This window comes from Chiloscyllium plagiosum, unplaced genomic scaffold (assembly GCF_037043375.1).
Source record: "Chiloscyllium plagiosum isolate Xiang-an unplaced genomic scaffold, Cpla_swu_hap1 HiC_scaffold_10, whole genome shotgun sequence".
In the NCBI taxonomy this organism is placed as follows: Eukaryota; Metazoa; Chordata; class Chondrichthyes; order Orectolobiformes; family Hemiscylliidae; genus Chiloscyllium; species Chiloscyllium plagiosum.
In genome coordinates this window covers 111,925,305-111,941,101 of record NW_028270148.1, presented here as the reverse complement: position 1 = coordinate 111,941,101, position 15,797 = coordinate 111,925,305, and the positions used below count along the sequence as shown (strand labels likewise).

General features: G+C 43.8%; 1 protein-coding gene and 1 long non-coding RNA gene across 3 annotated transcripts in view; one reads left to right on the top strand and one right to left on the bottom strand.

Annotated features, from left to right (window-relative positions):
- Nucleotides 1–15,797, bottom strand: part of sptlc3 (serine palmitoyltransferase, long chain base subunit 3) — a 128,777-nt gene that overhangs the window by 13,847 nt on the left and 99,133 nt on the right. For both annotated transcript variants that reach the window (XM_087991670.1, XM_087991671.1), the window contains exon 7: nt 6,035–6,140. In XM_087991670.1, coding sequence (XP_087847796.1) covers nt 6,035–6,140 — 106 coding nt within the window. The remainder of the gene's footprint in view (nt 1–6,034; nt 6,141–15,797) is intronic.
- Nucleotides 1–15,797, top strand: part of LOC148149063 (uncharacterized) — a 31,471-nt gene that overhangs the window by 1,523 nt on the left and 14,151 nt on the right. The window lies entirely within an intron of this gene.

Below are 15,797 nucleotides of genomic sequence, written 5' to 3'. Positions count from 1 at the left end.
ACCCCACTTGGTACCTCAAATGGCCTGGCAGCAACTTTCTGCACCAGTGATATGCGGCTGTACCCTTCTGAAACTGTAATCGTCAAACACCCCAAGGTATTATGGAGAAACATGACAGCCTTCAGCTTCTCAAATCTTTTCAGTCTGTGACCCCACTTTAATGCTCAACATTAAATGCTCAACTCCAGAATGAAAATTTGAGTGCTTGTGGTGCAGTGGTAATGTTCCTACCTCTGAGCCAGGAGACCCAAGTTAAAGTCTCAACTGCATGAGGTATGTAATAACATCTCTGAAGAGGCTGATTAAAAAGAATCAAGAGATGAGTTTGACATTACCTCTGGTTAACAGTGCTTGTAATTTGTTATTTTTTTAAAAAGCTGGGCTCTTCCCCATTGGCTGTTGGCTTCCTCATAGCATGGTGTTTGTGCTTAACTATAGATTTACAAGTCTTGTAAATCTCTGCATGCCTTTTCCTGCCCAATTCAATAGATAAATATGGCACGGTGGCACAGTGGTTAGCACTGTTGCCTCACAGCGCCAGAGACCCGGGTTCAATTCCCGCCTCAGGCGACTGACTGTGTGGAGTTTGCACGTTCTCCCAGTGTCTGCGTGGGTTTCCTCCGGGTGCTCCGGTTTCCTCCCACAGTCCAAAGATGTGCAGGTTAGGTAAATTGGCCATGCTAAATTGCCCGTAGTGTTAGGTATGGGGTAAATGTAGGGGTATGGGGTGGGTTGCGCTTCGGCGGGTCGGTGTGGACTTGTTGGGCCGAAGGGCCTGTTTCCACACTGTAATGTAATCTAATCTAATCTAAAATATCAGTCATTTAAATATAACAGATCTAATTTGCATGTTGATGACCCACTGTTTGAACTGCCTTATCCATCTCTAGGTGAACACTCTAACTGTTGTTCTCTCTGTCACATGCTGTCTAACCTGCTGAGTATCTCCAGCACTGTCACTGTTTCAGAATGCCAGCATCTGAAGTATTTGTTTTCATTAAAGCACTGCAGCAATGACCTCCAATTGTCTTTTTTTATGAAAGAGTGAGAGTCATACAGCATAGAAACAGACCCTTCAGTCCAACTGATCCATGCCATGTTCCCAAACTGAACTAGCCCTATCTGCCTTCATTTGGTTCATATTCCTCCAAACCTTTCCTATCCATATACTTATCCAATGTATTTAAATGTTGTAACTGTACCTGCACCCACAACCTCCTCTAGCTGTTTATTTCACACATTTTTCACACTATAAAAACAGTTACTCCTAATGTTCATTTCACAACTTTCTTCTCTCACCTTAAAAAGTGACCCCTAATTTGAGCTCTCCCACCCTTGCTATTCACCTTAACTATGCTTCTCATGGCTTTACAAACCTCTATAAGATGGGGCAGATGCAGGGCCTCAAAGATGTTACATGCTGATGACTGCCCGATGGACTGTGGTCAAAGGTTGATTGAGACTGCATTACCGATGTTTGAGATGGTGACCAAACAGGTGGACGAAGGTAATGCGGTTGATGTGGTGTATATGGAATTCAGTAAGGTGTTTGATAAGGTTCCCCACAGTAGGCTATTGCACAAAATATGGAGGCATGGGATTGAGGGCGATGTAGCAGTTTGAATCAGAAATTGGCTAGCTGAAAGAAGATGGAGGGTGATGATTGATGGGGAATGTTCATCCTGGTGTTCAGTTACTAGTGGTCTACCGCAAGGATCTGTTTTGGGTGCACTGCTGTTTGTCATTTTTATAAATGACCTTGATGAGGGTGTCGAAGGATGTAAATTTGTGGATGACACTAAGGTCGGTGGAATTCTGGACAGTGCCGAAGGATGTTGCAGTTTAGAGGAACATTAATAATTTGGAGAGCTGGGCTGAGAGGTGGCAAATGGAGTTTAATGTGGAAAAGCGTGAGATGATTCACTTTGGAAGGAGCAACAGGAATAAAGACTACTGGGCTAATGGCAAGATTCTTGATAGTGTAGATGAGCAGAGAGATCCCGCTGACGATGTACACAGATCCCTGAAAGTTGCCACCCAGGTTGATAGGGTTGTTAAGGAGGCAGACAGTGTGTTAGCTTTTATTGGTAGAGGGATTGAGTTTCAGAGCCATGAGGTCATGCTGCAGCTGTACAAAACTGATGCAGTCACACTTGGAGTATTGCATACAATTCTGGTCACTGCAATATAGGAAAGATGTGGACGCTTTGAAAAGGGTTCAGAGGAGATTAACTGGGAATGGAGAGAAGGTCTTAGGAAAGGCTGAGGGACTTGTGGCTGTTTTCTTTAGTGAGAAGAAGATTGAGAGGTGACTTAATTGAGGCATATAAGATAATCAGAGGGTAGATAGGGTGGGCAGTGAGAGTTTTTTTCCTCAGATGGAGATGGCTAGCATAAGGGGACATAGCTTTAAAATGAGGGGTGATAGATGTCAGAGGTAGTTTCTTTACTCAGAATAGTAGTAGGGGCATGGAATGCACTGCCTGCGGCAGTAGTAGACTCACCAACTTTAAGGGAATTTAACTGGTCATTGGATGGCATATGGATGAGAATGGAATAGTGTAGGATAGATATGCTTCAGATTGGTTCCACAGATTAGTGCAACATCGAGGGCTAAAGGGCCTGTACTGTGATGTAATTTTCTACGTTCTAAGGTCAACTCTCAAACTCGTATGTTCCAGTGAAAAAAGGTCCAGCCTATTTTCATTTCTTATCATTCCAGCAACATCCTGGTAAATCTTATCTGAACCTCTCCAATTTAATAATATTCTTCCTATAGCGGGGCCACCAGAACTGCACAGCACTCCAGAAGGGTCCTCACCAACGTCTTGTACAACCTCAACATGAAGTCCCAACTCCTATACTTAAAGGACTAAGCACTATAAGGTAAACATGGTAAATGCCTTCCGAACTACCCTGTCTACCCATGATGCAAATTGCAAAGAATTATGTACCTGTGTCCCTGTTCTACAACACTATCCAGGACCCATTAATGATACCTTTCATTTATCCAAATTAAACTGTATCTGCCACTGCTTGACCCAATTGATCAAGATCTCTTAATAATCTTAGATAACCTTCACTGTCCACTATACCACCAATTTTGATGTCATCCACAAACCTACTAACCATGCCTCCTACATTCTCACCCAAATTGTTTATGTAAATGACAAACAGAAGTGCACCCAGTATCAATCACTGCGGAACACCACTGGGTCACAGGCCTCCAGTCCGAAAAACAATTCTGTCTCCTATCATTAAGGCAATTTTATTTACAATTGGCAAGTTCATAGTGAATCCCACGTGGGGGAACTTTACTAATTAGTCTATCATGTGGAGCCTTGTCAAAGGCTTTACTAAAGTTCATGCAAACAACGTCTATCACTCCATCCACAATCTTTTTGGTTACTTCCTCAAAAACTGTTTGAGAGATATGATTTCCCTTGCATAAAACTATGCTGACTACCCCAATCAGCCCTTGTTTATTTGAAGGATAACATTAGCAAGGACATCCTCTCCCTGTTCTTTTACATCTAACCAAATGGGAGAGGATGGGGCCCAGGGTTACATCTTATCCAAAATCCGGCACTGTTGTCGAAACGACACTCAGAGTGCTGGCCCAGATTTGGTATGCCAAATTTGCCAGAGCAGGATTTGAACCCACAACCTTCTGATTCAACTCAACCGTAGCCACTTCCACAGAGATGGGGATGCAAACCTGCATGCTCCCTGCAGTCTGTGAGACTTAGCATCTGATCCAGCAACACAACCCTTTAACCTTCCAGTTTGTATTGTAACTAGGTACAGCGATTGCAACTCTGTCACTGAAAGCACTGCCAGGGACAACAGTGTCTTTACAAAACTGCATAAGCAGCTAGAAGTCACTGTGGAGAGAGACATCCATAAACAGGAGAGTCTCCTGCAATTCTAGTGAAAGGGAGGCAGCTTAAATGTAGCACTCTACACATTAGCTTGCTGGTGTTGAACCAGGAAAGCTACAGGGAGGCAACATGCATGGATCTACACCATGATGAATGCAACAACATAGCAGGTATGTGATATAACAACTGGCATTCACATAAGCACCTTCTAATGCCATCAAAATTCAAAGATGTTTATCAAACAAACAATTTTGACACAGAACCACATAAAGAGATACAAGGACAGATAACCAAGGACTAGATTGAAGATTTTGGTCTTAGGAACATAGGAGCAGGAGTAGGCCATTCAGCCCCTCAAGCTTTTCCCCCATTCAATGAAACAATGGCTGATCTGTGACCTAACTCTACATACCTGCCTTCGGCTCATATCCCTTTATACCTCTGTGTAAAACTTACCTACATCAGATTTAAAATTAAGTGATCCTACATCCACTGCCACTTGTGGAAGAGAGTTCCAAACATCTATCATCCTTTGTGTGGAGTGTTTTCCGACAACTCTCCTGAATGGTCTGGTTCTAATTCTTACATTATGTCTCTTAGTTCTAGAATTCCCAACCAGTGAAAATAGTTTATCTGGAAAACCTCAATCATATCACTTCTTAACTATCTACATTCTAGCAACAGACTTAATTTGTATAATCTCTTCTCATAATTTAATCATTCAAATCCAGGTATCGTTCTTGTAAGCCTATGTTGTACTCTCTTCAAGGTCAACATATTGAATTCATGTAAAACTCCATTACCTCACTTTTTAGATTAGAATCAATCTAAACATCATGGCATAGACAGAGAACACAGGGGGCTAACACCTTCAACATATTGTCTAGCTATCACTACTGTTAACAGCTAACCCGAGAATGCAACTTTTTAAAAAAAGGTTTTGTGATTTACACATGAAAGAAGAGAAACTATCATGGTATTCTAACAGATGAAAGGCTTAACAGAATCAATTTTTCAATGTATAATTTCAGTTACATCACACTGTAAATTTTTGCTATAAATTGTGTTAGGATTAAGCCCTCCACTACCACCTGATGAAGGAGCGATGCTCCGAAAGCTAGTGTGATTCCAATTAAACCTGTTGGACTATAACCTGGTGTTGTGTGATTTTTAACCATTTTCTGCCAATTTGAGTACATACCTTAATCCCTACTTTCTGTCGTCTGCCACAACCCATTACCCAGCCCTTAACCTGCCCTCGATTCTGTGGGCTTCTACCTTAGTTACTAGTCTCTTAAACGGGTCTTTACATGCAAGTGGGACTAGTTCAATTTGGGAACATGGTCAGTGTGGTCTAGTTGGTCCAGAGGGTCTGTTTCCATGCTGTCTGACTAAGTCCATATCAACAAAATCCACAGACATTCCCACATCCACTACCTTAGACGCGACTTCAAAGAAATTGACTGAGGTTTGTCAGGCATGACCTTAAAAGGAGGAGGGAGAGGTCGAGAGGTTTAATAGGGGAATTCCACAGTTTATAGCTGAAGGTACAGTGAGATGTTAAGGGGTTAATTTGTTCTGCTAACATGTAAGAAATTGATGTCCCCGGGGGGGTGTGATTTTCTGTCTTGCAGGCAGAATCTCATCATACTCTGTAAATGCTACACTTTAAAGGAATAGCCTAATCTCACACCATTTCTGGAAATAATCTAATCACCTTATATTGTTTTTGGGTGGCATGTGACTATGGGGGAGCGGCGGGGGTTGGGTCTTGCTTGCATCACTGATTGTGATGTAAAACCCTGTATAAAAGGAGGATGGTTCTCTTGTTCAGGGAGCCTCGCTTGACGCACGCTGCAAGCATCGCAAAGTGTGTTAAGCTTGTACTTGTCAAAATAAATCATGGCTGTTCACAGAAGTTGATGTATGGAGGTTGCATCAAGTGTGTAAGAATCTCAAGAAGGGAACCTAACAATGGCAACTGGTGGGGGGAGGGAGGGGGGGGCGGGGGGGGGGGGGGGGGGTGATGCACAAGGGATCTGACTTGGGAGAGTGCAGTGATCATACAGTGTGGCAGGGCAGGAGGAGAGTGCCAGCTCTGGTGTGGAGGAGCAAGCCCTAGAATGAGCTTGTAAATTAACAGCATGCCTTACCTGTAAATTCCCTCCACCACAATGAGGATTTTCTTCCAAGGTCTGTGGGTTCGAGGCTGCCCATTGACCACAGCGTCCCGCAGAAGCTTCTCGAGGCTTTGCAGATCTGTGGGAAAAGACAGACGGAAACTGAGAACCTAACTCAGAAGTGACTGCGGTGTGTGTTTCATTTTTTAAAACAAGAAAAGGCAAACTGTAATTCAAACATTTGCGGATCTATTGATTTCTGTCTTGAACATGCTCAAATGATTGTATTTCTACAGCTTTCTGGAGCAGAGAATTCCAAAATTCACCAGTGAAGAAATTCCTTCTCATCTCAGTTTTATTGGCTTGCCCTTTATCCGGAGATTATGACCTTTGGCTCTGGCCTCACCAACAGGGGGAGCTTCCCAGTTACGTTCACCTGCCACACCCTGTAGGAATTTTGTAAGTTTTAAGAAGATCACCTCTCATTTGAGCTTGAGAAAATAAACATAATTTAATCCCATCATCCCAAGATTCGCACTCCCTATACAGAAAACATATTTTCCTTGAATGAGATCCAAACTGTACGCAACACTCTAGTCTCAGCAAGACACTAAACAACCGCAGAAAGGGTTTTTGTCCTGTACTTGAATCTTTTTGTGATGAAGAGCAAAAGCATGCCATCTGCCTTCTTAATTGCTCAGTACACCTGCAACCAACTCGTGAGGCAATTCACCCGTGCTGATCAGGTTTCCTAAACTGAACTAGTGCCATTTGCCTGTGTTTGGCCCATATCTCTCTCAACCTTTCCTAGCCATGTTCTTTTTTCAAATATCTTTGAAATGTTGAAATAGTACTCGCCTTTATCACTCTGGCAGCTTGTTCCATATTTGCACCATTCTATGAAAAAGTTGTCCCTCTCAACTTAAATTTTTCCCCTCTCAACTTAAACCTATGCCCTCAGACTGCCCCTCCAGAGAAAAGACCTTGCCTATTCATCCTATCTATGCCCCTCATGATTTTATAAACATCTAAAAGGTTCAACCTTCAACCTCCCACGCTCCAGGGGGAAAAGGTTCCAGTCTCTTCAGCATCTCCTGAAAACCCAAACCTTCTGGTCTCAGTAACATGCTTGTAAATTTTTGTTGCACCCCTTCCAATTTAATATCATCCTTCCTATAGCAGGGCACTAAAATTGTATACAGTACTCCAAATGTTGCCTTATCAGTGTTTTGTACAGCTGTAACATGACATCTAAACTCCTGTACTCAATGCTGTGATCAAAGTCAAGCATGCAAAATGCCCTCTCCACCACCCTATCTGTAATACCCTTCCTGGAAATAGGTATCTGCACCACGAGAACTCTCTGTTCAACAACACTCCCCAGGGCCCTACCATTAACTGTGTAAGTCCTGCTCTGGTTTGTCTTATCAAAGTGCAACACCTTACATTTATCGGAATCAAAGTTGAGCAGGGTGACTCCAGTGCAGATATCATTGTTTGTGATGTCGTGCTGCCTGTTGATATTTGTAACAAGTGAAAGACAGCATTGATGGAAAGGCTGCTGCCGACACATTCGTTTTCCCTACCGGTTGTGATTAGCACATACAAACACATAGCACAGACATAGGCCAAATCCCCCCACCTTCAGACCTACACATCCATTCAATTAGATCATGGCTGATCTCATTACTCCACATTCCTGCTTTATTCCTGCCCCCAAATAAATAATCCAGCCCCCACCTTTACTTATCAAGAAACTATCCACCTCCACCTTCAGAAACATTCAAGCACTCTGCTCCCCAACCTGTTGAGGAAGTGTGATGTGGAAACCGAAGACCCTCTGTAGAACAAAAAACTCTTCTTTACTCATTCTTAAATGGTTGAGTTCATTATCAGCCCCTTGGGACAAATATGACAACAAGGAGGTCTGGTTCAGCTTTAGGCAATTGCCAGGCAGCCGGGGTCTGGTGCTAACAATTACCAGTTAATCTCTCCTTCATGGTGCTGTTTGACAGAGAGTTGGCGTGCAGAACTCTTGGCTATTTGAAGAAGAGAACTGTGATATCTCCAGCAAACAATTCAAATGATAAGGCAGTGCATCTCATCTGAAAGACTGTCGGCGCCAGCAGTGCAGCACTTCCTCGACACTGCACTGGAATGTTTGCTCTATTTTTTACTCAAATTTCTGAAGTGGGTCTCGAATACAAGCTTTGACTGAAAAACAAGTTCAGCATATTAAACCAACATCTCTAATTTTTCCTAAAAACACTTCCAAATATTACAAAGCCCCACCATCTGTACACAACACCTTGCCAAGCAAAGAGAAGGCTTACCTACACAAGATTTGCATTTTGTAAAACAAACAAAGGGAGGATTTATATAATTAATGGTAGGGGCCTGGGTACTGTTGCAGAAACAGAGACACTGAGGGTTCGGGTAAATAATTCTTTGAAATTTGCATCACAGGTGGACAGGGTGGTTAAGATGGCATTTACCATGCTTGCCTTCATTGCTCAGAGTTTTGAGTGTAGGAATTGGAATGATATGTTTAGGTTGTACAGGATGTTGATGATGCTTGTTCTGGAGTAGTGTGCGCAATTCTGGTCGCCCTGTATAGGAAGGATAATATTAAACTGGACAGGGTTCAGAAAGGATTTAGCAGGATATTGTTAGAATGATCAGCTTGAATTATGAAAAAAGGCTGGATAAGCTGGGACTTTTTCTTCTGGAACATAGAAGGTTGAGAGGTGACCTTATAGAGGTTTATAAAATCATGAGGAGATTAGATAAAGTGAATGGCAAAGGTATTGCTATCCCCCCTTGGGTTGGGGGAGTTCAAACTAGGGGTCATATTTTTAAAGTGAGAGGAGAAAGATTTAAAAAGAACATGGGGCCAACTTTTTTTTTAAATGAGTGGTTAGTGCTTGGAATGAACTGCCAGAGGAAGTGGTGGAGGTAGGTACAGTTACAACATTTAAAAGTCATTTGGATAAGTAGATGAGTAGGAAAGGTTTGGAGGGATATGTGTCACACGCAGGCAGGTGGCACTAGCTTAGTTTGGGAACATGGTCAGTGTGGACTAGTTGATCAAAGGGTCTTTTTCCATGTTGTATGACTCTAAGATTGTGTAACTTCAATTCTGTAAGTGATAAGAAGTTAAACATTTTTAATGATTCCCGGTCAAGAAAAGGAAATTTAAAACTCTGTTTTGCGTTCGGAGGAATTGTTACACAAGATGAAATTTGAAACTGCTGTTAGTTTCAAAGTTTATTGCAGATGAAATTGAGTAGCGGGATTTTAAGTAGATAGACAGGTAATTGGTTTACTAAAAATCCTGGTAGGTGTCAAATTGTGATAATATAAATTATGATTACTTGTTTAATTTGTAACAGTTAGTATGAAGTAATAACAGCACTGCACCATTATTTGTGATATTTTAATGTACATCTAATCAAATGTATTGTAAACCACAGGTTGCTATAAATACCATTAGATGTAGGATCAGAAGTAAGGCATTCAGCTCAAAGTTTGCTGTGCCATTCAGTGAGAATATGTGGCTGATCTGATAAGCCTCAACTCACTTTTCTGCCTTATCCCCTTTCATTCCCTTATTGATTAAGTATCCATTTCAGCTTTGAACATACTGATGGGCCAGGCTCATCAGCCCTCTGTACAAAAATCAAAGGTACTTAGTTGAACTTGAAATACCATTGCACATAAGGTTATGGGCCAAGTGCTGGAAAATGGCATTAAAAGAAATTAATGTCTGATGACTGATGTAGATATGACAGGGCAAAGGGTCTCTTTCGGTGCTGTAAAAACTCAATGTAAAAGTCACCATGGTTGCAGATGATTCTAGGGCTGCACTCTCATCAACAAGACAACTGGTATAAGCGATTTGAATATGAATATAGGAGGTATGGTTAGTAAGTTTGCAGATGACACCAAAATTGGAAGTGTAATGGACAATGACGGTGGTTATCTCAGAGTACAACAGGACCTTGATCAGATGAGTCAATGGGCCAATGAGTGGCAGATGGAACTTAATTCAGATAAATGTTGAGGTGTTGCATTTTGGTAAAACAAACACGGGCAGAACTTATACAACTAATGGTAGGGCCCGAGGAAGTGTTGCCAAACAGAGACCTAGGGGTGCAGATTTATAGATCCTTGAAAGTGGAATCATACATAGGTGAGGTGGTAAAGGCGGCATTTGGTGTGCTTGCTCTCTTCGGTCAGTGAACTGAGTATAGGAGTTGGGACACCATGGTGCCACTGCACAGGATACTGGTGAGGCCACTCTTAGAATACTGCATTCCAATCTGGTCTCCCTGCAATAGGCAAGATGGTAAACTTGAAAGGATTTAGAAAAGATTTACAACAATGTTGCTGGGATTGGAGTGTTTGACCTATAGAGGGAAGCTGAATAGGCTGGGACCTTTTCCCCTGGAGCATCAGTGACTGAGAGGCGACCTTATAGAGGTTTATAAAATCATGAGGGACATGAATAAGGTGAATAGCCAAGGGCTTTTCTCTGGAGTAGCAGAGTCCAAAACTAGAGGGCATAGGTTTAAGGTGAGAGGGGCAAGACTTAAAAAGGATCTGAGGGGAAACTTTATCGCACATGGAATGAGTTGCCACATAATGTGGTGGAGGCGAGTACAATTACAACATTGAAAAGGCACCTGGATGTGGGTACATGAATAGGAAAGATTTAGGAGAATATGGGACAAATGCTGGCAAACGCGAATAGATCAGTTTAGATTATTTTGTCAGTGAACGATTTGGACTGAAGGGTCTGTTTCTGTGCTGTACATCGCTATAACTCTATGGTACTGAGATTAAATTGAGAGTCACCACACCTCACGCAACAAGTGAGGTTGAAAAGGCAGGACCTTTATGGCAATCTCAATAGAAGTTAAATCTGTGCTGTTGATATCTCTCCGCAATGCAAGCCAGCCAACTGAGCTAACCGACCCCCAAAAACACTGACTCAAAGGAATTCCACAGATTGACTACCCTCAAAGATTATGCCCTATGGTCCTAGACTCTCCCACAAGGGGAGACAACTATCTGCCAGTCACACTCTTTAAGAATCTTACATGTGCCATTTTTCTAAACTGCATTAAGTACAGGTCCAAACTACACAATCTCCACACATAAGGAATTCCTTGCATACCCAGAATCAAATGACGAAACCTTCAATAAGAGTATATCTTTCCTTAGAAAAGGGTTTAAAACTGTTCAGTATTCCAGCTGTTTGACTACTCCTATAGTTTTAGCAAGATCTCCCTATTTCAGTATTACATACACTTTGAAATTAAGGCCAGCAATTCATTGGTTTTCCCTAATATCAAATGAACTTGGATGCTAGCTTTTTGTGATTCATGCGTGAGGACTCTCAAATCTCCATGCTGTACTTTCTACAGTCTCTCTCCTTAAATAATTTTAGCCCTTCTATTCATCTTGTCAAAGTGCATAAAGTTTCAACAGGGTAAATATCCACTAAACAAATGACAGCAATTACAAAGGGAACATTTAAAAAAAAACTATTCCTGTCATTCCTCTTGTCAAAAACTACACAGAAATTCTGATCCCATAGATTTATCTTGAAATCAATAAACACGGTGCTGCAAAGACTGACCCTGTAACTTTATTTTGGCTTCGGATGGGGAGACAACAGAACACAGAATTTTGGCAGTGCAGGAGGTGGCTTTTTGGCCCATTGCGCCTATGACAGCTCTTTGAAAATACCGTCCGACTGACAACTTTGGCTACCTCCACAACTGCAGGGGAGAGTACTTAGTACTCACACGGTTGCCGTGCATGCGATGACACTTCCAGTGATGCCATGGGCAACAGCCCCCAGCAAGAAATAAATGGGGAAATTAGACTGACTGAAACACAAAGTGCTGATTGTGCATCACCACAAACTTGCATCTCAACAATCAGGACATCAGTGTGACTGAGCCTAGGGATGCATGCTGCCTTCAAGGTGATTGGGGAGGGGTAGCTTGTCTGTGAGAGTCAGGGCTGGGGCACGGGTACCAACATCCTGCAGTGGCAGGTATTGATGAATCTAATTAGTCTCTACAAACTCCTCACTCTACACCTAGCTACTCTGAAAAAGACTTCCCCCATTTATCCAACATGTACTTGAACACTCCTGTTGAATCTCATGCCACCAGCTCTTTAGGCAGCACATTCCACGGTACCTATTGCAGTGATGCAACAAACTGCATTTATATAGTGCCTTCAACTAAGCCATTGACAGAAGCATCAGGAAACACAATACCAGGAAACAGTGATAATTAGGTAGGCAGTCAAAAGGTCAGTGAAGGAGGTAGGGCTTTAGGCTGTGTTTTAAAGGAGGAGCTGGAAATGTGTTGCTGGAAAAGCGCAGCAGGTCAGGCAGCATCCAGGGAACAGGAGAATCGACGTTTCGGGCAGAAGCCCTTCTTCTCCTGTTCCCTGGATGCTGCCTGACCTGCTGCGCTTTTCCAGCAACACATTTCCAGCTCTGATCTCCAGCATCTGTAGACCTCACTTTCTCCTTTTAAAGGAGGAGGACAAGGAGAGAAGAGCAATGGAAAGCTCCTGGCTTTTTCTTTCCTGTGGCCAGAGTAGAGGCCCATAGCCCAAGGTCAGGCAATCACTAACAACAAGCACAGCAAAAGTTGAGAACAAAGAACTGGGGTGGTCTTCTGCCTTGTAACACAGTAGGCTGTCGCTATGGTGATGAACATTCAGTGGAGTGTCATCTGGATTAGGAGTGCTGCTATGGCACATCAGTCTCTGGTGCTCTGCCTGGGGTCGTAGAGCACTACTGGGTGTGCTCACTCTTCCCACACCAATATTACAAGATGTGGAGAAGCCTGTGTTGGATTGGGGTGGACAAAGTTAAAAATGACAAAACACAAGGCTATAAGAAGAAAGTGAGGACTGCAGAAGCTAGAGATCAGAATCAAGAGTGTGGCGCTGGAAAAGCTTAGGAAGTCAGGCAGCATCTGAGGAACAGGAGACTTGACGTTTTGGGTATAGCCCTTCATCAGGAATGAGGCTTGTGGGCCAAGGGGGCTGAGAGATAAATGGGAGGGAGGTGGGGCTTGGTGGAAGGTAGCTGAGAGTGGGAAAGATGGATGAAGGTGGGGGAGAAGGCGATAGGTCAGAGAGGAGGGTGGAGCGGATAGATGGGAAAGATGATGGACAGGTCAGTGCCGAGTTGGAGGCTTGGAACTGGGATAAGGTAGGGATGGGGAAAGGAGGAAACTGGTGAAATCCACATTAATTCCATGTGGTTGCAGAAGATGAGGCATTCTTTCTCCGGGCGTTAGGGTTGGGGGATGGAGGCGGCCCTAGACCTGCATGTCCTTGACAGAGTGAGAGGGGGAGTTGAAGTGTTCAGCCACTTCAGGTGGTGGGGTGTCCCAGAGATGTTCTCTGAAACGATCTGCAAGTTGGCATCCCCTCTCCCCAACCCATATCGGGTGCAATGGATTCAGCAGATGAAATTGGTGGAAGTACAGGTAAATTTCTGTCAGATGTGCAAGGATCCTTTGGGCCCTTGGACAGAGTTGAGAGGGGTAGGTGTGGGTGCAGGTTTTGCACTTCTTGCGATGGCAGTTAACATGCTGGGAGTGGGGTGTGGGCTGGTGGGGAGGGCGTGGATCTGACAAGGGAGTCGAGGAGAGAATGGTCTCTCCAAAATGCTGATTGGTGTGGAGATGGAAATACATCAGTATTGGTGGGATCTCCCTCCCCTTCCTGGACTTTTCCATCTCCATCCATCCCCTCCCCTTCCTGGACTTTTCCATCTCCATCCATCCTCTCCCCTTCCTGGACCTCTCCCTCTCCATCTCCGACCGACTGACATCTACTACAAACCCACCAACTCCCACAGCTACCTGGACTACATTTCCTCCTACCCTGCCTTCTGTAAAAACACCATCCCTTATTCCCAATTCCTCTGCTGCATGTTCCCAGGATGACCAATTTCACCACAGGAAATCCCAGATGGCCTCCTCCTTCAAAGGCTACAAATTCTCCTCCCATGTGGTCGACAGTACCTCCAGCGCACCTCCGACATTAAACCCCACTTCTCCCAACGCAATAAGGACAGAACTCTCCGGTCATCGCCTTCTACCCCACCAACCTCGGAATACATTGCGTTATCCTCTGCCACTTCAGCCACCTACAAACAAACCCCACCACTAGGGATATATTTCCCTCCGCACCCTATCAGCCTTTTGGAGAGACTGTTCCTCTGCAATTCCCTTGTCAGATCCACGCCACATCCCCCCACCAGCCCACACCGAACTCCTGGCACGTTCCCCTGCCATAGCAAGAAGTGCAAAATCTGCGCCCAAACATCCCCCGCTCACCTCTGTCCAAGGCCCCAAAGGATCCTTGCACATCCGACAGAAATTTACCTGTACTTCCACCAATATCATCTACTGTATCCGTTGCATCCGATGTAGTCTCCTCTACATTGTAGAGACAGGACGCCAACTTGCGGATCATTTCAGAGAACATCTCTGGGACACCCGCTCCAACCAACCTCACCGTCCCGTGGCTGCACACTTCAACTCCCCTCCCACTTCACCAAGGATGTGCAGGTTCTAGGCCTCCTCCATTGACAAACCCTAACCACCTGATGCCTAGAGGAAGAACGCCTCCAACCACACGAGATTATTGTAGATTTCACCAGTTTCCTCATCGCCCTTCTCCATCATCTCAGTCCCAAACCTCTAACTCAGCACCGACTGCCCTCTTGATCTGTCCATCTTCTTTCCCACCTATCCGCTCCACTCTCCTCTCTGCCTTATCACCTTCTCCCCCACCTTCGTCTACCTATTGCATTCTCAGCTACCTTCCTCACCCTGCCCCATCCCCCACCACCTCCCATTTATCTCAGCTCCCTTGGCACACAAGCCTCTTTCCTGACGAAGGGCTTATGCCCGAAACATCGATTCTCCTGCTCCTCAGATGCTGCCTGACTTGCTGTGCTTTTCCAGCACCAAACACTCAACACCAGGTTATAGTCCAACAAGTTTATTTGGAAGTACTAACTTTTGAAGAGCTGCTCCCTCACCAAGTAGCTCATGGGGCAGGATCATATATCACATCAGTAGTATGACACTACGATCTTTTGCTATAAATTTTGTGTCATATGATCCTGCCCCATTAGCTACCTGATGAAGGAGCAGTACTGAAAGCTAGTACTGTACTTCCAAATAAACCTAGACTATAGAACATTACAGTGCAGTTCAGGCCCTTCGGCCCTCAATGTTGTGCAGCACTGTGGAACCAATCATTCACTATTCCATTTTCATCCATATATTTATCCAAATGTCCTTAAAGTTGGCGAATCAATTAATTTTTTTTCTATGGAAGAGAAAGAAGAAACCAGTTGCACTATAACCTGGTATTGTGTGATTTTTAAAACAATATTACAAGAGGATACCCTTTAATCAACACTACAAAAAAGTTTGAGATATGATAGGCTTCAAGCTCATGCAGAAGCAGAGTGAGAGTGTGGGGGATGGGAGAGACCAAATGGAAGGGCAGTGGTAAGGTGGAAGGCAGGGGCGATTAAATGACAAGAGGCAGCACTAGGCAAAAGATAGGACAATAATGAAAGGCAGAAAGCAAAATCAACAGCTGCTGTTTAGAAAAAATAGAGGGCAAGTAGCTATGATCTGAAATTGTTGAACTCAAGTGCCTTTTTCATAGCCAACACTGTCACTGCAGCTTCAGGAGCTGTGGCTACGTCACTGGTCACACCCACAGTGAGCTG